At 43.0% G+C, this 24,771-nt stretch overlaps 1 protein-coding gene and 1 long non-coding RNA gene across 2 annotated transcripts in view; one reads left to right on the top strand and one right to left on the bottom strand.

The window, feature by feature from the left end:
• Positions 1-24,771, top strand: part of DNAH5 (dynein axonemal heavy chain 5) — a 185,075-nt gene that overhangs the window by 129,780 nt on the left and 30,524 nt on the right. Inside the window, exons 52-66 of the mRNA XM_079985129.1 lie at positions 1,128-1,300; positions 2,493-2,623; positions 3,593-3,746; positions 5,871-6,138; positions 9,178-9,409; positions 9,956-10,070; positions 10,225-10,401; positions 10,577-10,780; positions 12,945-13,124; positions 14,919-15,056; positions 16,259-16,394; positions 18,897-19,213; positions 19,970-20,125; positions 20,354-20,536; positions 23,534-23,777. Coding sequence (XP_079841255.1) covers positions 1,128-1,300; positions 2,493-2,623; positions 3,593-3,746; positions 5,871-6,138; positions 9,178-9,409; positions 9,956-10,070; positions 10,225-10,401; positions 10,577-10,780; positions 12,945-13,124; positions 14,919-15,056; positions 16,259-16,394; positions 18,897-19,213; positions 19,970-20,125; positions 20,354-20,536; positions 23,534-23,777 — 2,808 coding nt within the window. The remainder of the gene's footprint in view (positions 1-1,127; positions 1,301-2,492; positions 2,624-3,592; positions 3,747-5,870; positions 6,139-9,177; positions 9,410-9,955; positions 10,071-10,224; positions 10,402-10,576; positions 10,781-12,944; positions 13,125-14,918; positions 15,057-16,258; positions 16,395-18,896; positions 19,214-19,969; positions 20,126-20,353; positions 20,537-23,533; positions 23,778-24,771) is intronic.
• LOC307220987 lies at positions 2,578-19,114 on the bottom strand. The gene is made up of 3 exons (XR_013841253.1): positions 19,033-19,114; positions 16,870-17,087; positions 2,578-2,628 (listed from the first exon to the last, which is right to left on the bottom strand). It is a non-coding gene; the product is annotated as an uncharacterized lncRNA (long non-coding RNA).

Here is a 24,771-nt window from a genome sequence, read left to right as displayed (position 1 = left end):
TGCTTGTATATAAAATGCAATTATCTCTTGAAATGAATGAATAAAAAACTTTCTGAAAGAGCACATTTTAAGCTTTATCCTGATACAAAACAAGCTGAATTTACATACAATTAAACATTTACTGTGACATTTTTCAAAAGAATTTTTTGTTTAAAAAGATAAAAACCAATGCTTAAGCGCTAATATTTTTCCTTGGGGGGATTTTAAATACCACATGTCTAAATTAAACTTTTACTGTACACTTTTTTGCATATTTTAGTGTATAAAGCTAATCCTAATTCGTGCCCCAAAGGGGGAAAAATACATCAATATGCATATTATTCTGTTGGATGGTTGCATAAATTAATAATAAATAATATCACAAGCATGATGCCCTGAGTTTATATCAATGTTTATAGAAGTAATTAGAATAACTAAACTATTTGAGCCAATTTTAGTGAGAAAAATGCATTTTACACAAATGTTTACCAGCAGCTATAAAAAGTTGAACTAAGCTATTCAAATATTGCAATTAATTAAAAATACAAAGTTTATTATTATTATTATTATTATTATTATTATTATTCCCGAAATGACATAAAGCACATGGTCCTTCTGAGTTGAATAAATTGTTGCAAGCACAGAAATAAGTGCACATGTTTCTGCGATACAGTAAAGCATAGCAGCCATGATTCAGCCAAATTGAAGTATTTTGCACCCCTATTGACTTCAATGAGAAAGTTAAGTATTTAACAGTGCAACTGTATACATGCCTTCTCAAAAGTAAGTCCCACTGAGTTCATTGTGGTTTACTCCCAGGTAAGTGGGTACAGAATCATTTAAAGATCCTGAATTGGACATTTTATCCCAAAACAAATCTAGTTAATTTGTTTTATCAGTCACTTTAAATGTTCATTGAAATAGCCTTTACAATCACTACTGCTATTATTTCTATTACTGTTACTTCCCCCCTCCCCACTATTCATAAACAGGTGGTTCTGTTTGGACCAGTAGTCTCTTCCTCAATTCCTCATGGTCAAGAGAAGACATTACAATTAGGACACCCAAAAGCAGAGCAGTACGTTTTTAAAAAATATTGCCCCTTGTCCTTGATATGAACTTGTCATTTATTTATTTTTTGATCACAGGAGAGGAGCCGGATGAAACAGAAGTTGACATGCCTAAAATCTATGAACCCATTGCCTCCTTTGAGCACCTGAAGGAACGTTTGAACATGTTCTTACAAATATACAATGAGAGTGTCCGTGGGACAGGAATGGACTTGGTGTTTTTTGAAGATGCGATGATTCATTTAGTAAAGGTACCAATGGCCATGGCGAGCCATTTCACTTCAGAAATTCTTAATCCTGAAAATGTTAAGTGAACTACGCTAGTCTCACATCTACAAACTCCGAAGTTGCTTCAAACAGAAAGAGTAAAAATGTTATAGACTCTTTTAGATTAAGCCCTTAAAGGGTAAAGGGACCCCTGACCATTAGGTCCAGTCGTGACCGACTCTGGGGTTGCGGCGCTCATCTCGCCTTATTGACCGAGGGAGCCGACGTACAGTTTCCAGGTCATGTGGCCAGCATGACTAAGCTACTTCTGGCGAACTAGAGCAGCACACGGAAACGCCGTTTACCTTCCCGCTGGAGTGGTACCTATTTATCTACTTGTACTTTGACGTGCTTTCGAACTGCTAGGTTGGCAGGAGCAGGGACCGAGCAATGGGAGCCTACCCCGTCGCGGGGATTCGAACCGCCAACCTTCTGATCGGCAAGCCCTAGGCTCTGTGGTTTAACCCACAGCACCACCCGCATCCCTTAGATTAAACCCTTAGAGTTCCATATTTAAATGGTGTAGGTCATCCTCCACAGCTTCCAGATTTTTTTGACTTTTTTACTACAGGTCCCATTCCCCCTAGCCAGTGTGGCCAGCGGTCAAGGTTGATGGAAGTTGCAGCCCAAAATATCTGGAGGACACCAGCTTGGGGGGAGTCTGAAGAGCCAGCAGTGAGAGGGTGGGTGGTAGAAACTTATTGGAGGCAGAGCTGCATGATATCTAAGCTAGTCTGCGGCCCTTAGGTATGGAAGACACTGTCCCATTGCCAGTGTTAATTTGAAATTCAGCTGCCAGTCCATTCATGAAATGGAAGGGGAGCCGTCTTGTCCTTTGCCTCGGGCAGCAAAATGTCTTGGACAGCTCTGGAGATTAGGTTTAAGGGTCAAGGCAAGGCCTCTGGGATCTGCAATTGCAGGAAAATAATAATAATAATAATAATAATAATAATAATAATAATAATTTATTATTTATATCCCGCCCATCTGGCTGGGTTTCCCCAGCCACTCTGGGCGGCTTCCAACAGAATATTAAAATACAATAATCTATTAAACATTAAACGCTTCCCTAAACAGGGCCACCTTCAGATGTCTTCTAAAACCATCACAGGAGCCTGATTAGTATCTCGTGGTTAGAACTATGTACCTCACCATCAATGTTGTGGTGTATTGCAGATCTCTCGAGTCATTCGCACTCCTCGTGGAAATGCTCTGCTTGTCGGAGTTGGCGGGTCTGGAAAGCAGAGTTTGACTAAGCTGGCATCATTCATAGCTGGCTACGATATGTTCCAGATCACATTAACAAGGTAGGCTGTCGAACAAAATCGTGGTTTGAGCATCATTTAGAATGAAAGAACATGCATTTGGCTCATACGGAACTTGTTCTCCCTGGCATAGGTCTTGATCAGATCTTCCTTTTTTAAAAAAAGAAAGAAAAAAAGTTTGATGGAAAGAAAGATGCCATGCCTGTTCAGGATATCAACTAAGGTTTTAACTTGTAAAAATCAAAACAAAGATACACAACAAATTACTATTAGGGAAGAAAACATTTTGTGTGCTGGTTCTCATGTCTAAAACATCTTTCTGGAAGAACAAGAACTCTGAGAAGAAAATAATAATAATAATAATAATAATAATAATAATAATAATAATAATAATTTATTTATACCCCACCCATCTGGCTGGGTTTTCCCAGCCACTCTGGGCGGCTTCCAACAAAACACTAAAATACAATAACCTATTAAACATTAAAAGCTTCCCTAAACAGGGCTGCCTTCAGATGTCTTCTAAAAGTTTGGTAGTTATTTTTCTCTTCGACATCTGGTGGGAGGGCATTCCACAGGGCGGGTGCCACTACCGAGAAGGCCCTCTGCCTGGTTCCCTGTAACTTGGCTTCTCGCAGCATGGGAACCGCCAGAAGGCCCTCGGAGCTGGACCTCAGTGTCCAGGCAGAACGATGGGGGTTGAGACGCTCCTTCAGGTATACTGGACCGAGGCCATTTAGGGCTTTAAAGGTCAGCACCAACACTTTGAATTGTGCTCGGAAACGTACTGGGCTCATGTGCTGAATGGCACTTACTTCTAAGTGAAGAGGCATAGGATTTTATTGGGTAGCTCAAAAAACAACAGCCAATAAAAGAAGAATAATCTGAAGGAAAAGGTCTTGGCAAAAAAAGCCATGTTTGCTGGGAGGCGCCTTTCCTTGCATGGATTTTTCCATTGGTGGGGCCAGGAAGCTTCGCTTACCAATGCCCTTGTTTTTTCTCTTTTCAAAGGTCTTATAACACATCCAACCTAATGGAAGATTTGAAGCATCTGTATAGGACTGCTGGACAGCAAGGAAAAGGCATCAGCTTCATCTTTACAGATAATGAGATAAAAGATGAGGCTTTCTTGGAGTACATGAACAATGTCCTGTCTTCTGGAGAGGTACGATGTTGTTGTTGTTTAGTCGTTTAGTCGTGTCCGACTCTTCGTGGCCCCACGGACCGGAGCATGCCAGGCACTCCTGTCTTCCACTGCCTCTGCAGTTTACTCAAACTCATTCTGGTAGCTTTGAGAACACTATCCAACCATCTCATCCTCTGTCATCCCCTTCTCCTTGTGCCCTCCATCTTTCCCAACATCAGGGTCTTTTCCAGGGAGTCTTCTCTTCTCATAAGGTGGCCAAAGTACTGGAGTCTCAGCTTCAGGATCTGTCCTTCTAGTGAGCACTCAGGGCTGATTTCCTTCAGAATGGAGAGGTTTGATCTTCTTGCAGTCCATGGGACTCTCAAGAGTCTCCTCCAGCACCATAATTCAAAAGCATCAATTCTTCGGCGATCAGCCTTCTTTATGGTCCAGCTCTCACTTCCATACATCACTACTGGGAAAACCATGGCTTTAACTATACGGACCTTTGTTGGCAAGGTGATGTCTCTGCTTTTTAAGATGCTGTCTAGGTTTGTCATTGCTTTCCTCCCAAGAAGCAGGCTTCTTTCGTGACTGCTGTCACCATCTGCAGTGATCATGGAGCCCAAGAAAGTAAAATCTCTCACTGCCTCCATTTCTTCCCCTTCTATTTGCCAGGAGGTGATGGGACCAGTGGCCATGATCTTCGTTTTTTTGATGTTGAGCTTCAGACCATATTTTGCACTCTCCTCTTTCACCCTCATTAAAAGGTTCTTTAATTCCTCCTCACTATGTAAGCAAATGTTAATGTTTTACTATGTAAAAGACCATATTTTGCGCTCTCCTCTTTCATCCTCATTAAAAGTTTATTTAATTCCTCCTCACTTTCTGCCATCAATGTTGTGTCATCTGCATATCTGAGATTGTTGATATTTCTTCCGGCAATCTTAATTCCAGCTAGGGAGTACAATATTCTTCCCCAACACCACACACCCCTGCTCCTTTTTCGTTCGTTGCTCCTTCCTTCTGCCCTTGGTGACCAAACAGCCAAGAGAGGGACTTGCAGAGGGAATGCTTCCGAATGATAGTGGGATTAGATGCTTTGCTTAAAGTTAGGGGAAGATGCTTTGATGGCAGATTTACCCATTAAGAAGCATTCGTAAGTACGCATACGAGGAAATCATCTCTGCTGAGCACAATGGAACCTACTTCTGAGTAAAAGTGCAAAGCTGTAAAGCTTTAGGCAGTTAATTAGGGGGATGCAGTTTTAATCAGTGGGAGCAAATCCTAACTGGTGGGAATTCTTATTAGAGACACACACATTTGTTTGTTGATGATATTTTGGTTCCTAGAATCCTAGAACTGTAGAGTTGGAAATGGACTCTGAGAATCATCTAGTCCAAGCCTATGAAATGCAGGAATGTGCAGCTGTCACGCATAGGGACCTGCAACCTTGACATTATCAGCACCATGATCTCACCAGCTGATCTGTTAGTGTGTCGAAATAACAGCAAGTGGAAAATAAAATTAAAGGTGGCATTCTAACCATTAGTACTCTGTCTCCAGTATCTCAAAAAAGACACCTCTGTTGATTTTCTTTGGGCAATATATGAATTAATTACTGATCAGTCGAAAAATCAGATGATTAATCTGGTATACAAAAGATGAACAGGTTAAATCTGTAATGATACACTAGGCAAGGGATTTGGGGCATAATATTCAGCTTTCAGATTGGGAAAGGTTATGGAAAACAGACTTGAAATTTTTGGCATGTTGGACGCTGAATGAAAACTATAGGAAAATGATGTACCAGTGGTATTTGACTCCTAGTGAGTTAGCAAAAATGTATAAAACAAGTACAAATATCTGCTGGAAAGTAAAGAAAAAGAAGGTACCTTTTATCATATGTGGTGGTCGTGAGCTGTTAGTGTGTTGAAATAAGAGCAAGTGAAAAATAAAATTAAAGGTGGTGTTCCAGCTATTAGTACTCTGTCTCCAGTATCTCAAAATGACACCTCTGTTGATTTTTTTTGGGCAATATATGAATTAATTACTGATCGGTTAAAAATCAGATGCATAATCAACTGAAAGTTCCACAATTTTCTAGTAGTTGGCTGTAATTGAAATACATCAGTATTAAAAAAAATATATTTTCACCCTAAGGTTTCCAACTTGTTTGCCCGTGATGAAATAGATGAAATCACTGGTGATCTCATACCTGTTATGAAGAAGGAGCACCCACGCCGGCCTCCGACCAATGAGAACTTGTATGATTATTTCATGACTCGCGTGCGTCAGAACCTGCACATAGTTCTTTGCTTTTCACCAGTGGGTGAAAAATTCCGGAACCGAGCTCTGAAGTTCCCTGCGCTGATTTCTGGTTGCACTATAGATTGGTTCAGCCGCTGGCCGAAAGATGCTCTGGTTGCAGGTGAGTCTTAATGATCTATGTTGTAGCCGATTTGCTGTAGATCAGATGCAATGGATCAGAGGATGAGCAAACTCCCAATGTTGGAGTCCAACTCCCGTAAGCCCCAGAAAGCATGGCTAATGGTCAGGGATGATGGGAGCTATAGTCCAAAATGTCCAGAGGGCTGCAGGTTCGCCATCTCTGCAATAGGTAAAGGGACTCCTGACCATTAGGTCCTGTCGTGACTGATTCTGGGGTTGCGGCGCTCATCTCGCTTTATTGGCCGAGGGAGCCGACATACAGCTTCCGAGTCATGTGGCCAGCATGACTAAGCCGCTTCTGGCAAACCAGAGCAGCGCACGGAAACGCTGTTTACCTTCCCGCCGGAGCGCTTCCTCTTTATCTACTTGCACTTTGACGTGCTTTCGAACTGCTAGGTTGGCAGGAGCAGGGACCAAACAATGGGAGCTCACCCCGTTGCAGGGATTCGAACTGCCGACCTTCTGATTGGCAAGTCCTAGGCTTTGTGGTTTAACCCACAGCACCACCCGCGTCCCATCTCTGCAATAGATGATAGATAATGGCTTCAGCAGTAGAAGGATTGTGCCTGTAGCAAATTGAACTCACTTTGGATCTGGTTTTCCTCCTGGAAATGAGGTTGGAACCTCCTTGGTGGCATAATTTTTGAAAAATCGTGCCAGAATTTGATAGGGTACCAAGGAACTTCTCTCATTGCATATAAAAAGTTGATTATGTCAGCATTTGTCCTCAAATCCATCTGAACAATATATTTAAAAGTTGATATTTTTACATAGCTCACTAGGTTCTGGAAATGTTTGGGATGATTCAATGTGTCCTTAAAACACCTTTTCTAAGAATCCTCTAAACAATCCTGCATAAACTCCTGCCTTTAATATTTTCTTTACGTATCCCAGTAGGTTTCCGGGCACAATTCAAAGTGTTGGTGCTGACCTTTAAAGCCCTAAATCAGGGGTAGGCAACCTAAGGCCCGTGGGCCGGATGCGGCCCAATCGCCTTCTGAATCCAGCCCGCAGATGGTCCGGGAATCAGTGTGTTTTTACATTAGAATGTGTCCTTTTATTTAAAATGGGTTATTTGTGGGGCATAGGAATTTGTTCAATTTTTTCTTCAAAATATAGTCCAGCCCACCACATGGTCTGGTGAACGGTGGACCAGCCCACGGTGTAAAACAGTTGCTGACCCCTGCCCTAAATGGCCTCAGCCCAGTATACCTGAAGGAGCATCTCCACCCCCATCGTTCAGCTCGGACACTGAGGTCCAGCTCCGAGGGCCTTCTGGCGGTTCCCTCACTGTGAGAAGCAAGGTTACAGGGAACCAGGCAGAGGGCCTTCTCAGTAGTGGCGCCTGCCCTATGGAGCACCCTCCCATGTCAAGGAAATAAACAACTATCTGACTTTTAGAAGACATCTGAAGGCAGCCCTGTTTAGGGAAGCTTTTAATATTTGATGAATTATTGTATTTTAATATTTTGCTGGAAGCTGCCCAGAGTGGCTGGGGAAACCCAGCCAGATGGGCAGGGTATGTATGTATGTATGTATGTATAAACAAATAAATAAATAAATAAATAATATTATTTATTAAAATGTGAGAGGGCAGTCTGCATGTTAGTGAATGAGAGAGCATCTATAAAACCTATTGCACATTTTAGTTTCTTTCTTAAAACAAGTGCCTTGATGTGAGAAATGCAAATGCCAGAAATAATGAAGCCCACTTACCTGTTCTCTCAGCACAGGGATTCCTAATCCCATCAAGACAAGAATACCAGCATAACTACCCAATAATTACAAAAAGAGGATTACCCAGCAGTGAAAAGAGATAAGCGCTAAGATGATTTCACTTCTGGGAGGATAACCAGAGAGTCCTGTGACATGCAAATTTTAAAAAGCCAGAAAAAGAACTTATAAAATTGAAAATCAGTAACAAGCAAGCATTGCCCAAACAAGTGCAGCAATTAAAAATTGTGATTTCTATGGGCACACTGTTCAATTATTTGGAGTGGCATGGTTGTCATTGGGTTAAAATTATTGATGTTGCAAAATTGCACGTATATCGTATCCGTGAATTACTGCTGGTGGGAAATTAGAAATGCATTGTAGTGCCTGAGCAAAAGTAGGCCTTGTGAGGAAACAGAGGCTTGCATGTTGGGCCCAGCTCTCATGAGGCCAGGAATGAAGTTGACAAGGAAGGAGAGGAGAGATCCAAGAGAGTAGGGAATGTATGGGATCAATCTAGGATAACTTTCAGGATTGTCCAGGTTGGAGGAAGAAGAGGAGTTGGCTTGGTTATCCATGTTTTCTTCACAGTTCATTTCTGGAGTGAGCTCAATGGTGGCTGAAGTGAAATTAAGGGGGAAGCCCCTGAGGCAATTTCTCTGTAGCATTAAACCTATAAATCAGGGGTAAGAGAGTGTAGTGGTTAAGAGCAGTGGACTCATAATCTGGTGAACCGGGTTCGCTTCCCCGCTCCTCCACATGCAGCTGCTGGGTGACCTTGGGCCAGTCACACTTCTCTGAAGTCTCTCAGCCCCACTCACCTCACAGAGTGTTTGTTGTGGGGAAGGAAGGGAAAGGAGATTGTTAGCTGCTTTGAGACTCCTTAGGGTAGTGATAAAGCATGATATCAAATCCAAACTCCTCCTCCTTCTCCTCCTCCTCTTCTTCTTCTTCTTCATCATCATCTACACTTGGCCCTTTGAACTTTCTCCAAGCCACTCCCCACTGTTTCCTCACTCTGAGTGTTTTTTGGGTGCCTGGAATGTTTTCTTGAACTCCGATATTGCTTCTTGCTTATCAAGATGTGGGATTCACAGGGGAATGAGAGTGCCTTTACAAGCTGGCCTGTGGTCCAAAGGTAACGTTAACCTTTGTTGCTCCACCCACTTTTGCCTTTGGTCCCGCCCCTTGCGAGCATCTGACCCTAAATGTCTGCCCAGAAGTGAATGTGGCTCAAAAACGTTCCACATCTCTGAGGTTTCTTCTGTACATAAACGAAGGAAACTCTTTTCCTTTCCCCTTCCAGTGTCTGAACATTTCTTGTCCTCCTACGAAGTTGACTGCACCGACGAGATCAAAAGTGAGATGGTGCAGTGCATGGGCTCCTTCCAGGATGGAGTTGCCGAGAAGTGTGTTGACTACTTTCAGAGATACCGTCGGTCTACACACGTGACCCCCAAATCTTATCTGTCCTTTATTCAGGGGTATAAAGCGATATACAAGGAGAAACATGCTGAAGTGCAAACGTTGGCCAACAGGTGAAGAGTTTGCTTCAATATTTCCCCCTTCATTTACTCTTCTCTAAATATTTTTACACGTTAGCCAGTATTCTCAGTATGACTTCTCGTTGGACTACTCTGAATTCTCACATTCCGGGCCAAACCAGAGAGTCAGGTGAAATGTACCTAAGAGTGTACATGGTTTGACTGACTGTGCATCACCCTGGGTGCCTTCTAGATGAAATATTGTAAATGTCAATAATAGTTACGTTCGGCCACAGTTGCTATATGTTGCAGTGTTAATGTGTGTTAGCGGTGATGGTGGTGAACTGGTGACTGATGCTGTACATTGTCAAAGAAAGGTGGTTTGTGCCTCTGGCCCGCCACCCCCTGGTGAGCTGCTAACAGATGCATTAGTTGAAAAAATATATATCATAAATACTTTGTTTTCAGGATCAAAACTGTGAAATTTGACTTCTGATCAGTTCACCTAAGCCAGGTTTGAAAGATACTTGCGCCTTTTGGGGACTTTGATCCTGCTGGAATTTTTGTGTTTGTTTTTATTTGATGTACGTTAAAATACAGGATGAATACTGGACTGGAGAAGCTGAAAGAGGCCTCTGAATCGGTAGCTGCTCTGAGCAAAGAGCTGGAAGCCAAAGAGAAAGAGCTGCAGGTTGCCAATGAAAAAGCCGATATGGTAAGGCCAGCTTTGATTTTCATGCTTTAGCGGAAAGAAAGGCCCCTATGAAGAGGAGTCATGGGGATTTTGTTGCCCAGGAAATATTTCTATTGTAATAGCAAAGATCTCTTACATTTGCTTTCTTTCTGTTGGCGTTTGGTTTCCTCAATAGGTGTTAAAAGAAGTCACTGTAAAAGCGCAGGCTGCTGAAAAGGTGAAGGCGGAAGTACAGAAAGTGAAAGACAAAGCCCAGGTTATTGTTGACCACATTTCGGCAGACAAGGGTATCGCTGAGGAAAAACTAGAGGCCGCCAAGCCTGCCTTAGAAGAGGCTGAGGCTGCTTTGCAGGTTTGTGCAGAACAAGTGGAAAGTGTTAGCTATTTGTGATAAAATGGACGCCTTACACAAGGCTTGAAGATAAATCTTCACTTGTCAGGAGAAGATCTGTCGGTGAGGATTCAATGATAGATGGTTCAGATGTCAAACTGCACCTCCTAATTCTGTGCTGTTTTCAATACCCCAGACTATCAAGCCTGCAGACATTGCCACTGTCCGCACTTTGGGTCGACCACCTCATCTTATCATGCGCATCATGGATTGTGTGTTGCTGCTGTTCCAGAGGAGGGTAAACACTGTCAAAATTGACCAGGAGAAAAACTGCACCTTTCCCTCCTGGCAGGAGTCCTTGAAGCTGATGACAGCAGGGAACTTCTTACAGAACCTGCAGGTGTGTCAAAAGCCTTGATGCGATCAGAACCCGAGACAGTGCGTGTGGGCCTGATGAATCGGAACAAAATATATTCAGCGAATTTTTGAAGCCCAAACACTGTATATCTTCTTTTTCTTCTTTGGTGATCACTCGTAGCCGAATAAGATTGTCTTCCATAAACACAGTTTTAACAATGAGTCCGTAAGTGACTGTGGAGGCCAATTCTGGATCCACACGTCCTTCCACAGTGGGGACATTGGTTTCCGGGTGGGAGTTGATCACGGTGAGGGTTTGCCAAGCGTGCCTACCTCTTAGCACGTTTCTCCCTTGCGTCCTGAGTTTGAGTGTCTTCAAAGCCCATGACACCTTTGGTAAAGGCTGTTCTCCAATTGGAGCGCTCACAGGCCAGTGTTTCCCAGTTGTCAGTGTTTATACTACATTTGATTTGCCTTGAGACAACTGGAAGACAAATCTAGCCTCCCAAAGAATTTCCCATCTGTCCCTCAGCAGAATACCTTCTCCCAAACCTATTTAAAGCATTTTTACCTGCTTCTCAGGACTAAAAAAGAGCCACACATCTGTAAATCACCTGATGTTGGGTAACAACTTCAAAGGAGCATGCGGTCAGCTGATTGGTGCTTACATTGAGCCTGGCTATGTCCATTGGTAGATGCTGTTCGAAAACAAACTGAACCGACAAATGAGCACCTACAAATGGACAATTTCAAAGGGGCTCACTGTCACCGCCAATCAGCTGATTTGTGCTGTCAGCTAGCTCTGCTTGCCAAGGAACTATCAGAAGCACACTTTCAGCTCTTGATTGATTCCAACCATAGAGATCCCTCAGCACTGAGGTGTATGTGTGTTAGTGATGTGGAATTCGATGCATACATGTGCCCACTTTAGTATGCCACTATCTCATGTGAAAGGACTGTTGCATTCCCAGTAAACATGCGGAGGATTTTGCCCCCAATTAATTCCTCCAGAAGTACTGTTAAAAACTAGGGGCCTGATTAAGATTCATGAAAACAAACAATCCCCAGTTCCAGGACTGGCCACGGTTTATTAAATTGGAATTCCCCTGAAGACCGTATATGTGGAAAATTAAATAGCCCAGGTTTTACTAACGCAGACAGCAATGTTACCGAAATAGTAGCTTGCGTTGACATAAAACAAGGTGTAAAATTCAGATTACAAAGGTGTAAAATTCAAGAACATAAGATGCAATGCAGAACAGGAGTGATTGTATTGCAAGTGCAATAAAAGGAAACAGCCTTAGGATGATTCAGGAGGCCAATTAGACACTTGGCCGAAATGGAAAACTGTGTTTACAAGAACAGCATGGACTTGCTAGGGAAGGAAGGAGATACGAAGGCATCACCAAGGGTAATTCAATGGAGGTTTGGCAGAAGAAAAGCAGGACCTAGGACTGATTTAGAAGTAGCAACACTCTTGTGTGTAGGTATTTATAGGATTATTCAAATCACCATCTACATCACACTAAAAGAAGTGATGAACTTAGTGATTGCTAAATCAGGATTTCTCCTCCCAGCAATTACAAAAGCATGACCTTAAGGAGGATATGTTATTGACAGAACGTAAGATCTAAATAAAGTACACAGAGGGAGGGCCTATTTAGCAAAACAGTTTCACAAGATGGTGATATCACTGGAGAGACCTGTCAGGAGTAAGCATGGACCAATGGTGCCAAATAGTATGGGAAACAGCCCTGCTAGAAAAATTAACCAATAAACTGAAATTGACACGGGGACAAACAGAAGAAGACGCCTTTACCCTGGTATGGTTCCTCTTTATCACATACACAGCCCAACAAGACAATGAAAAGAATCCACTAACAGCATACAAATCAATATGGCTAACCTGATCCAAAACACCCACCCACCCCACTCACACACGAAAACAAAGATCACCACAGCCAATCACAAACAAGCAACCACACCCTAGGCCAACCCCAACCTCTCTCACCACCAAAGGAACACAAGTGAACATCAGAGAACCTGCACAAGCAACACTGACACCAAACCCTACATACATTAAGCAAAATAGTAACATTTGCCTTTCTTAGTGTGAGCGCGCATAGAGATTAATTTAGGATGGTGAAAGTACGTTTCATTTTGGGCGAGTCAGTGGAGCTAAACTATCTTTTCCGTGATATCTCTAGCAATTTCCAAAAGATACAATAAACGAAGAAGTAGTGGAGCTCTTGAGCCCTTACTTTGAAATGTCAGACTACAATATTGAGACAGCTAGGCGGGTTTGTGGAAACGTGGCTGGCATTTGCTCGTGGACCAAAGCGATGGCTGCTTTCTTTGCGATCAACAAGGAAGTTCTGCCTTTAAAGGTAAGCGCAAATTAATAAGACAAAGCTGAAACTGGAGTGAAACCAAATCACCTGATGCATATAGTCTAGGGACATGCAGTGCAAGAAGCTGATTATTTGTCTTGATCTTCTGAGAGTCCTTTCTTTCTTTCTTTCTTTCTTTCTTTCTTTCTTTCTTTCTTTCTTTCTTTCTTTCTTTCCCTCCCTCCCTCCCTCCCTCCCTCCCTCCCTCCCTTCCTTCCTTCCTTCCTTTTAGGCTAGATGTACATGAGTCCTGACGGGGTGAGCTCCTGTTGCTCTGTCCCAGCTCCTGCCAACCTAGCAGTTCAAAAGCACGTCAAAGTACAAGTAGATAAATAGGTACTGCTCCGGCAGGAAGGTAAATGGCGTTTCCGTGCACTGCTCTGCTTCGCCAGAAGCGGCTTAGTCATGCTGGCCACATGACCCGGAAGCTGTACGCCGGCTCCCTCGGCCAATAAAGCGAGATGAGCGCCGCAACCCCAGAATCGGCCACGACTGGACCTAATGGTCAGGGGTCCCTTTACCTTTACTTACATGAGTCCTAGGGTTGCAGAAAGAACTGTGCCACTCCCTGCCCCCCAATTTGTACACCTCTTAATCACGGTCGTCTCTAAATGGGGTACAGGAGAACTGATCCAAGGAGGTTAAAAGCAAGTTTAAAGCATAAAATCAGAATTCACTTAAGACGCCTGCTGGAATAATAAAAAGTCATCAGTAAGCACCGGACGTTCAAGGGGCGGGGGGCGAGGAGGGGCTGTCTGACCTCAACTGGAAGGGAGTTCAGCAGAATTGGGCCACAGTAATGAGCACACACAGCTCCTTGTGGATATGAGCTGTGCATCTGCGCCATGGGACCACCAAACAGTGACTCTCCTCAGGACCTCAGTGATTGATTAGAGATATAAAGGATTGGGCAGTTCCTGACGTATCCAGGACCAAATTATTATGCTGCTACAAATTACTAATGCTACGCTGAACATGGGCTGGTAATGGAAGTTTCTGAGCACCAGAGTTGTGTGCTGGTGAGGGTCTATTTCTCTCAACAGCCTAGCCAAAGCATTTTCTACCAATTGGAGCCTCTGGATGAGGCTCAAGGGTATTCTTAGACTTTGGGAAGGATTGCAAATTTTTAAATGTTCCACTACACACATATTTTTTAAAGCAAACCCTCTTTGCAAAAACTAGAAACTAGCACAGCAGAGAGAATGTTCGGATCAGGCATCCCCAAACTCAGCCCTCCAGCTGTTTTGGGACTACAGTTCCCATCATCCCTGACCACTGGTACTGTTAGCTAGGGATGATGGGAGTTGTAGTCCCAAAACAGCTGGAGGGCCGAGTTTGAGGAAGCCTGGTTTGGATGGAGCCTTCCTGATGTGCTGCATTTCGATCCGTAAGGAGTTGCTTGTTGCACTTATTCCACAGGGAAGAATGAAAAATCTGTCACCTGCAGTCCGTTATATGTGTAGGTGTGCTTACAGTCTCTTTTCAAAACATTGTGGCCTTTCAGGATCATTAATACTGTAATACTGCATCAAATTTATTACCACTCCATTAAACATTCATTTGTCAATGGCTACACTTACCACACACAGTCAGTTTTATGCTTTTTTAAAAAAGAGCTTTGCCTTTTTTCATATCTATATCTGTATCTATATATCTATATCTATATCTATATTATATCTATATCTATATCTATATCTATATCATCTATATCTATATCTATCTTTTTGGTAAGGGATTCAATCCTGCTTAGCAATTTATGACAGTTGTTCTCTGTGGACGGGTGTATTCTAGGCTAACCTGGCAGTACAAGAGAACCGTCTGGCCACCGCCATGTTGGATCTCCAAAAAGCTCAAGCCGAGTTGGACGCCAAACAAACTGAGCTAGATATTGTGCAGGCTGAGTATGAGAAGGCGATGAGAGAGAAACAGGTATGTCACTCTGCCCGGGAGGCGTTTCACAGAGACAAGCATTTATTTTTATTATATATTTCAAGTTTATACATTTCACTAATTTTATACATTTCACTAATTTTACAATCATTTTGACATTTCAGAACTTGACTTCCTTACCCCTCTTTCTGTGGTTCCAGGCATACCATCTTGTTTTTATAGATTTTATAAAATCTATAAGGCACTCCTGAGAGCATATTTGACTGAAGAGTGCAATAAAAATGCTTTAAATAAATAAATAAATAAATAAATAATCTGGGCACCCAGGCAAGTGCCCATCCTTGTGTGCAGTCCAGATTCAAAGTACTGTGGCTAGAATCTCTGTTCTTTTGCTAGAATTCCAATGGCAATGAAATTCTGCATCCCAAGTATCTGCAGGAAGTAAATCCCGATGCAGAGAGAGCCAGTGTGGTGTAATGGTTAGAGTGTTGGACTATGACCTGGGGAGAGCAGGGTTCAAATCCCCACTCAACTGTGAAGCTCGCTGGGCCAGTCACCATCTCTTAGCCTAACCTACTTCACAGGGTGAAGTACTTCATGGGGAGGAGGAAAACCCTGTACCCCACTGTCAGGGAACTGCCATCGGAGCCAGAGGGAGAGGGAGGGCTCCAGAGGGATTCCAGAGAGCATCCCGGGAGGGAGAGAAGCAGCCCATCTTCTGGGGAAGGAAATCAGCGTAGCACCAGTGAAGAAGGGGGGCAGATGGGGGAATTGGCAAGGTGGCTCCATGTCTCCTCACCGGAGACCAGCGGGGAGAGTAAGGGTCCTCCGCTGCCCACACCCTCCCTGCGCAGAAGGCTTCCGCGCAGGGAGAGTAGGCGGAGACTAGGCATCAAAGAGCTTCTTTGCTGGAAGAAGTTCAAGAAATGCCCACTGACGGAGTCTGCCAGCGACTGAGACAGCCACGGGTGAGTGGCTGTCCGGACAGAAAGGGTTCACTCAGGCAACCCAGCCAGTTTACGCACGAGCAACCCCTAGAACCATTACACCCACCTTGAGATCCATGGAAGATCAAGGTGATATGTAAATGTAATGTATAAATAGGTGCGAACTATAGGCTGCTTATATCAGTGGGAAGTGCATCATCTACAAAACACCATGCGCCATAAAACTATTGCAGATGGCATTTGGGTCAAGCTGTTTCCTCTACTTAGGTATGCTAATGTATTTGCTTTGGGCAGACGTTGCTTGAGGACGCAGAACGCTGCAGGCACAAAATGCAGACGGCCTCTAGTCTTATTAGCGGGCTAGCCGGAGAGAAGGAGAGATGGACTGATCAAAGTAAAGAATTTGCTGCGCAAACGAAGAGGCTTGTGGGTAAGGCAAATGCAGTGACATTTCTTTTCTCTGGTTTTAAAATATTTTTGCCTTTAACAAATATCATCACAAATAAATCATAATCATATACACCAGGGATGTCCAACCGGTCGACCGCGATCGACAGGTAGATGACCCTGGATGCTGGCAGTTGATCGTGGTCGATCGTGGGATCCCTTTTGATCGCTGGATGTAAAAAAAGAAGAATGAAAGTCTTGCCCCCCCCCCCCGTGGTTTAACCCACAATGCCACCTGCGTCCCACAATAGATAGACACATAGGATTCTCTGAATCCCCGGGCTTCCCTCCACCATTCCATGGCTTCCATTGTTATTCTTTTCCAACTGCATCTTATAACGTTCTCCAAATTTCCTTAATACTTAATTCTCACCATAATTCTAGCTGCATTGCAAGTGTTTTTTTAAGGATCCTGCCAATGTTTTTAATTGTTTACAGTGTTCTTTGAAGCAACTTACAAATTTTCCCCATTCTTTGTTAAATTTGTTCTCTTCTTGATCTTTGATCTTCCCAGCCCTTTTTGCCATTTCGGCGTAGTCCATTATCTTTAGCAGCCAATCTTCTCTTGTAGGTACTTTATCTTTCTTCCATCTTTGGGCAAGGAGCATCCGCGCAACAGTCGCAGAGTACATAAACAGTCTCTTTTCCTCCTTTGGTATTTCTGGACCTAGAATTCCTAATAAAAACGGGCTTCTGGTTTTTGGACAAAAGTAGTTTTAAACATTCCCCCCAACCCAACTCATTATAAATCATTTCCCAGAATGCTTTTGTCATCTTGCACGTCCACCACATGTGGTGAATGCACTGCCATTTCAACCCTGTGTAAAATTGTCAGTCGCAATGGCTATGTTTCATCAGCTGCAGACTGCAGGAACTTGTGTTATTGTCTAGCTGGGGACATTTTCAATGCCTTGGTTAAAAGCAATTGAGAGCTTTGTGATAACCTTGAATAGACGAGAGCTCTGGTAGCCTAAAGCTGCCTTTATCCAACTTATGTTTAAGTTTGCTTGAGCGTATGAAAGATCATATCACAATACATTTCGTAGCCCTCTTAAGTGTCACAGGACTCAGTAATACAAACAACAAACAGGCTAATGCAGCCAGTCTTCTGAATGCACTGTTTTATTTTAATTTTTGAAGGCATACTTCTTTTGGATAAGCTGTGACTGGCAGTGATGGGAGAGCAACAGTTCATCAGTGTTGACCCACTCCAATAGGCGTCAGTTAGGGATGGAAAGACCTGCCAATTTTGGTTCTTCATTTCTCACTTTTCCAATATTAAATTCAGTTCTTCCAAATATTAAATTCAGTTCTTCAGAATTTCGCAGCAATTTGCTGGGGGAGGGGAGGGCTCGTGAAAATTCATCAGCATTTTGGTGTGAATTTCTCCTAATAAGCACAATTTTGTGGCTTGTTTGGATGAATGTTCCCATTATAGTCGTACCTCGGGTTAAGTACTTAATTTGTTCCAGAGGTCTGTTCTTAACCTGAAACTGTTCTTAACCTGAAGCACCACTTTAGCTAATGGGGCCTCCTGCTGCTGCCGTGCCACCAGAGCACGATTTCTGTTCTCATCCTGAAGCAAAGTTCTCATCCTGAAGCAAAGTTCTTAACCCGAAGTACTATTTCTGGGTTAGCAGAGTCTGTAACCTGAAGCGTATGTAACCTGAAGCATATATAACCCAAGGTACTACTGTACTGGACTCTACTTCCTTGAAGGTTTTTAAGTAGAGGCTGGATGACCATCTGTCATGCAGGGGATTGGACTAGATGACCCTTAGATTCTTTCCAACTCTACAATGATTCTGTGATTTTTGCAAGCAGATTTTCCTAATATAATGCATTTTTATATGTTATTTTCACCTATGTATTTAATTTTTATACACACTTTCCCCCTTCATATGTATTTTTGTCACCATTGTTTGGCTGGGAAATTGCATTGCAAAATTCAGATATGTGTGAATTTTGAAAGATGCCTGTATTTCAGTTCTTCTGTTGCTTCAGAAAGTGCAAATTTGAGAGACTGCCACACACACACACACACCAACCTCCCACACTCATATTTCAGAGGGTCCTTCAACCTTTCAGAACAGCTTTCCAGGGGGTCTGCAAAAACTAGCTCCCGTCTTTTTTCCGCTCATGAAAATTCTGGATCCAACATTCTAACACATTAGGCTTAAAGCTGCTCTTGTTTCTGTATTCTGAGAGCATGTTTGCAATGAGAATCTAACATCTGTACTGGCCATAATGCTTATTCTCATTACAAATGCCTCTTATGTGCTTTCTGTTCTGCATGAACAGTGATCAGATATTCACATAAATTGAGTGAGAGAGGCCCATTAAATCTTAGTTTTTTTGCTTCTCGCTTCTTAGAGATATTTGTGTTTGTATTCACTGCCAGCGCATGCAATTTGCTCAACAGCGCTTTGATATTGCTCCTTCAGCATTTATCAAATGTGATCTCTCTCTGTGTGTATTAATTTAGGGGATGTGCTGCTTGCCACGGCCTTTCTGTCCTATTCCGGTCCTTTTAACCAAGAGTTCCGAAATCTGTTGTTAACCGGTTGGCAAAAAGAAATGAAAACCAGGAAAATCCCATTTGGAAACAATCTGAATCTCACAGAGATGTTGATAGATGCCCCCACGGTCAGCGAATGGAACCTTCAAGGGTTGCCAAATGACGACCTGTCTATACAAAACGGCATCATAGTCACAAAAGCAGCTCGTTATCCTTTGCTGATTGACCCACAGACTCAAGGCAAGATCTGGATTAAAAACAAGGAAACCAGGAATGAACTTCAGGTAAACTAGATTCCATTTTGCTTATATTCCTGCTCATTTGTAAAGGCATTTTAGTCAGCAGCGATGAAAATGTGACCCGTAGCATACATCACATATTCCAAAATAACATTTTAATAAAGAATGTATGGGTACTAAAAATGAATTTGGGTGCATTTTGTAAATAATCAGTATTGGGATAAAAGACTGTGGCGTTCGTATAGAGCTCCTGGTCGTTTCACGGACTATTGACCTGTACACCACTGCTATCTGACTGGGTTGCCCCAGGCACTCTGGGTGGCTTCCAGCATATACAAAAACATAATATCAAACATTAAAAACTTCCCTGTCTTCAGCTGTCTTCCAAAGGTTGTATAGTTACTTGTCTCCTTGACATCTGATGGGAGGGCATTCCACAGGGAGGATGTGACTACTGAGGAGGCCCTCTGCCTGGTTCCTTGTAACCTCACTTCTCAAAGTGAGGGAACCGCCAGAAGGCCCTCGGAGCTGGACCTCAGTGTCTGGGCTGAATGACGGTGGTGGAGATGCTCCTTCAGGTGTATGGGTCTGAAGCTGTTTAGGGCTTTGAAGGACAGCACCAACACTTTGAACTGGGCTTGGGGTGACATTGGCTCCCTTCTTCAGACCACCATGCATGATCCCACTCAGCACCAAAAAATAGCTCACACAGTCAAGGGGAGCATAGGACAGAGGAGAGAGTTGGTTTCCCCCCTGGTGAACAAGCAGCTTAATAGATGATCAGAATGATTCTCTTTTCAGATCACCTCTCTAAATCACAAGTATTTTAGAAACCACTTGGAGGATAGCCTGTCTCTTGGAAGGCCATTGTTAATTGAAGATGTTGGCGAAGAACTGGATCCAGCTTTGGACAATGTACTGGAAAGAAACTTCATCAAAACAGGCTCTACATACAAGGTGAGGGAAGTAAAAATGTTCTTGAAACTTACTGTCTGCTGCATTAACAAAGGTGTAATTGCTTACATGGCAACTGTCTGAAATACCAAGTGTTGCTTTACTAAAGTAAAACAATAACTGAAGCTAGGTGTTGTACCCGAAATAACAAGCCGATGCTTGAAAGAGTACAGTAAAGCTTTTCGGGGCTTCTAATTCTCTTCTACTCCCATCATCGCTTTTGTTAATTAGGTAAAAGTTGGGGATAAAGAAATGGATGTAATGAATGGCTTCAGACTTTATATTACCACCAAGCTCCCGAATCCAGCATATACCCCCGAGATTAGTGCTCGTACCTCCATTATCGATTTTACTGTCACCATGAAGGGTCTAGAAGACCAGCTTCTAGGGAGAGTCATTCTAACAGAAAAACAGGTAAGTGAGAAAGAATCTCTGACAATTCTGGAACTATCATTTGTACAGAGTTTTGTTGCCGTTTACCGTGGTGATTTTTTTCCTGTTTTCTAACATTGGAATGATGAGCTTCACAGCTTCCTGAGATGCAATGGGGACCAGACAAAACAACACTCCAGTAAAATAAGTGAGATACTTGAAGCAGAATCAACACAGTTCAGCAGCGCTTTCTTTCTCATACATCTCCTCCGCTTTCCCACCTACTATTTCTGTGTTATATATATATATATATATATTTAAAAACTTTTTTACATTGAATATGGACGTATGAATCTGCATGAGTCATGCCCATTGCCCATTTTGACCGACAGGTGGGACTTCAGGGCCCTTTCCCCATCCCTCCAACCTGAGGTTCTTTAACTGATGATGCTCTTGGGGTTCATAGTCTACGTGCAGCTTGGCAAGTGAGCAATTAGTGTTTTGACTACAGGCTAGGGAGACAAGAGCACGGGAGAAATTTGCCTGGAGATAAGAGGGTCTAGTAACAGCTCGGTGATTGGCTGAGGTCTCTTATATAGGCATCATGGCCTATGGCATTGTTTGGCTAGTTAGGAGTAACCTGGAGTGCTTGGAGGGTGATAAAGTTCGTGTCTGTATATAGTAACTTGCATATAGCTTGTGAGTTTACTGCCGTATATAATAAACTACAAAACCAGTCGCCAGCTTTGTTCCTGACTGAGCAGTCTCGATCGTTGCCTAAGAAAAGCTGCACTACTCTGCTAAGTTGTGCATCATACAAGAAGTTCAGAGGTTGAAGAAAGCATGCGAAAGGACTTCAGAAAGTGCCCACAGGCTTTGGAGATTTAACAGATGCCGTGGGACTTTATTGGGGACATTCTGCGTGTAAGACATATTCAAAGCATACTATCTACAGCCAAGTGATCATTCCTTGCCCCAAAGGCTGCCTTGACCCTGGGATTGCACATGATAAGGTTTGAAGAAGGATGGCCATCACAAGCATTTCCCTTTCACATAATATTTCAAAACCTCATCCATCTTTCTTTATTAACCTTGAGAGGTTAAGGCCACACCAGTCCTTCATCCCTAAACCTGTTTAACCACTACAGGACACAGTTTTTTTCACAAACTTCAGAGTGGGACATTGGTAGCCTCATCCTAGAACTGGTTTCGCAAGAAGCAGGGAGTAATGATGAATTTGTTGGTATTTTACAAGCTTTTTAGTATCACAATGTACAAGGAAAATAATATTCTTCTTCCTGGCTGTGTACCAGACACTCTGTTGGTTCTGACATAATGGCCAAACCATGATTTAGCTGTTGGGTTTGAGCCCTCCAATCTCTTCTGTGATTTCCTGGTTCAGGCAACCATTGTACCTGAGTTGAAAAACTATGGATTGTGCTTGCCCTACAAACCATAGTGACATAAGATAGCATGCATTGACCTCCCCATGCCCTCCATTAATGCTCTTAACTGTTGTTGACTTGTGGCAATCAACTCATAAAAAAATTACTTCATTGAGGCTTTGCTGAAAAGCGTATCAGTTTTGGAAATTTGTGTAATGGGCTACATCTGTGCTTCCAGTTTTAATACTTTCTTTAAGTGTCTCGATTAGCAGGTTATGTTACGCAGTGGCGTGTAACATGTCTACATTAAAATGAGATTGTCTTGCACAATGATGTTTGGAGTATAGTACTAGAATGGCCATATATATGTATAATGTTGTATATAAAAATTACTGCTGTTGTCCAGAAAAAAAGAAGAAAAGAAAACCTTGTAGACATGAGACCATGTGCTAGAATGTTGCAATTACACCTGTTTGTATTCTGGAGACGTTTTGCCTCTGCAACCTTTTCATCTTGAAATGGAAACTAATTAAAACAAATGAAATGAGCAAATGTTCCCTCATTTCTTTCTGGATTACCTTTTCATCCTTTGCTTCAAAGGTATTTGCATTTTTAATGTTCAGATTTCCTATCACGGCTTGTCCAAAGAAAACTCATAATTCTCATAAATTACTTTCACAATCCCCAATTACATTTCCTTTTGTTTCTGCAGATTGTACATGCCATAGGTCTGTCTTCCATGCAGGAAGATTTTTTAGCTCGTTATGGTCAAGTCACATCCTGCAGAATGAAGCCCACTTTTGAATTAGATGCAAATTAACTTTTTGATGGCACTAACAATGGGAAATTAATCATTCCCGTCTGTGCAACAGTTGGATCTATTGTAGTGTTTTATCCAAGCATAAATATTATGTAGCATAACAGGTTGCTTGTAAGATCAGTCATTGCAGTGTGGCTGGGAAAACTCCAGAATTTTTCCCATGGTGTTGTGACATGACAGCTGCCACACCATCTAGTTTGGCTACCTAGGGAAGTGTTTGCCATGGATTCCACAGTGTTCAAGATCTGCTAGAACTAGGAATGCCAGGAGATTTAATTCCATCTGGAGTTCAGGATGGATTCTCTGGTTCCACTTGCAAGTGGCTCCATTTCGGGGAGTGAAATTGGACCCATCAATTTCCAGTGGGCTTTGTTTCAGAAACACTATGTGAAGTGAGATCTGGTTTGGTCTGAGGCTTTGAAATGGTCTTTGCCACATTGATGGATGAGTTGCAAGGTTGAGTTCTGCAGACCACTCTGGTTTTCTTCGGAGTCTGGATTTCATGCATGTTCCTAGTGGAAATAAAAATCAGGTATCAAGGCATGCCTGTCTCCCTGTAGAAAGGGGAAGGGGAAAGCTGTGCTCATCTAGACATTATTATAGACTACAGCTCCTATAACCCATGTCCATTTGCCACTGGGGCTGGCTGGGGCTAATGGGAAGTGGAGTCCAAAAATCATATATTGAGAGCCACATTTGGGGTCTCAGTTACATTGCCTGTTATACCCATTACTGCACTGCCTATACTTTTGACTTTGTGTATTGTATACATTAATGAGCCTGCTTCTGACAAAGCATTTCGCTGATGTGTGGCTTCATGGTGAACTTTAACAGGAGCTGGAGAAAGAGAGAACGGATCTGATGGAAGATGTGACTGCTAACAAAAGAAAGATGAAAGAACTGGAAGATAACTTGCTGTACCGGCTGACAAGCACACAAGGCTCTCTGGTGGAAGATGAGAGCCTCATCATTGTACTTAGCAACACAAAGAAGACGGCAGAGGAGGTGACACAGAAATTGCAAATTTCTGCAGAGACTGAAGTACAGATTAATTCAGCCCGAGAGGAATACAGACCTGGTGAGCGGAATGCCCTCTAGTGATGGTGACCCAACTGTCTTAAGTCAGTGGTCAGAATCATGATTGGAGCTGGGAGATGACAGTAAGGAAACATGGGAAAAACCAGATTATATAGCTAATACAGAGATCTGTTAGTCTTTGAAAATAGTGTCTGGCAGGTCTATAGTTTTGGGAATTGATGTTTTCCTGGTCCCGCTTGACTTTGCCCATACGATCAGTCCATATCATTGCTGCATCCTTCCATCCTCATCAGTACATACTTTCACCATTCCATGGGGTACTTGAAAATGTGTCTTCCATTTTCCTCCTCTTCACTTCCAACCGATTTGTTTTAATTTATCTGTATGTATTTACTGCAGGGATGCAGACCCTGCAGCTTGTGAGCTAGTTGTGGCCTGGCATGGGACCCAGTTTGGCCCATAAGGCCGTTTCCCCAAACCACGCCCACCTGCCCCACACCTGATGACATCCGTGGATCGGTTGCATGACAGAGGTCCCTGTGCGGAACTTGGTCGCACAGCTGAACCCTGCAGGGAGCATGGTTGAAGTCAACACCCATCAGCTAAGGGGCAGGGAGTTCATCCTTAATGGAACAGCTGCATGACCAAGTTCCTCACATGGAATTCAATCATGCAGCCGATCCCAGAAGAAAGCAGGGTTGAAGTCCTAGGCATAGGGCTGTCAAAGCCCCTTCTGCTGCTGTTCCTAAGTGCCTGTCAACCAGCTGGTGTTGGGCACTTGGAAAGTGCTGTGCAAAAACACCTGCACCACCCACCTGTCTGCAGAAGTAGAGAGAGATCTTCTTCTTCTTTGGCGATCACTCGTAGCCGAGTAAGATTGTCTCTTAACAGTGAGTCTGGAAGTGACTGTGGGGGCTAATTCTGGATTCACATATCCTTCCACAGTGGAGACATAGGTTTCCAGGTGGGAGTTGATCACAGTGAGGGTTTGCCAAGTGTGCCTTCCTCTTAACACTTTTCTCCCTTTCGTCCTG

Source organism: Podarcis cretensis, assembly GCF_951804945.1.
Source record: "Podarcis cretensis genome assembly, chromosome: 7".
In the NCBI taxonomy this organism is placed as follows: domain Eukaryota; kingdom Metazoa; phylum Chordata; class Lepidosauria; order Squamata; family Lacertidae; genus Podarcis; species Podarcis cretensis.
This window is presented reverse-complemented; position numbering and strand designations above follow the sequence as displayed.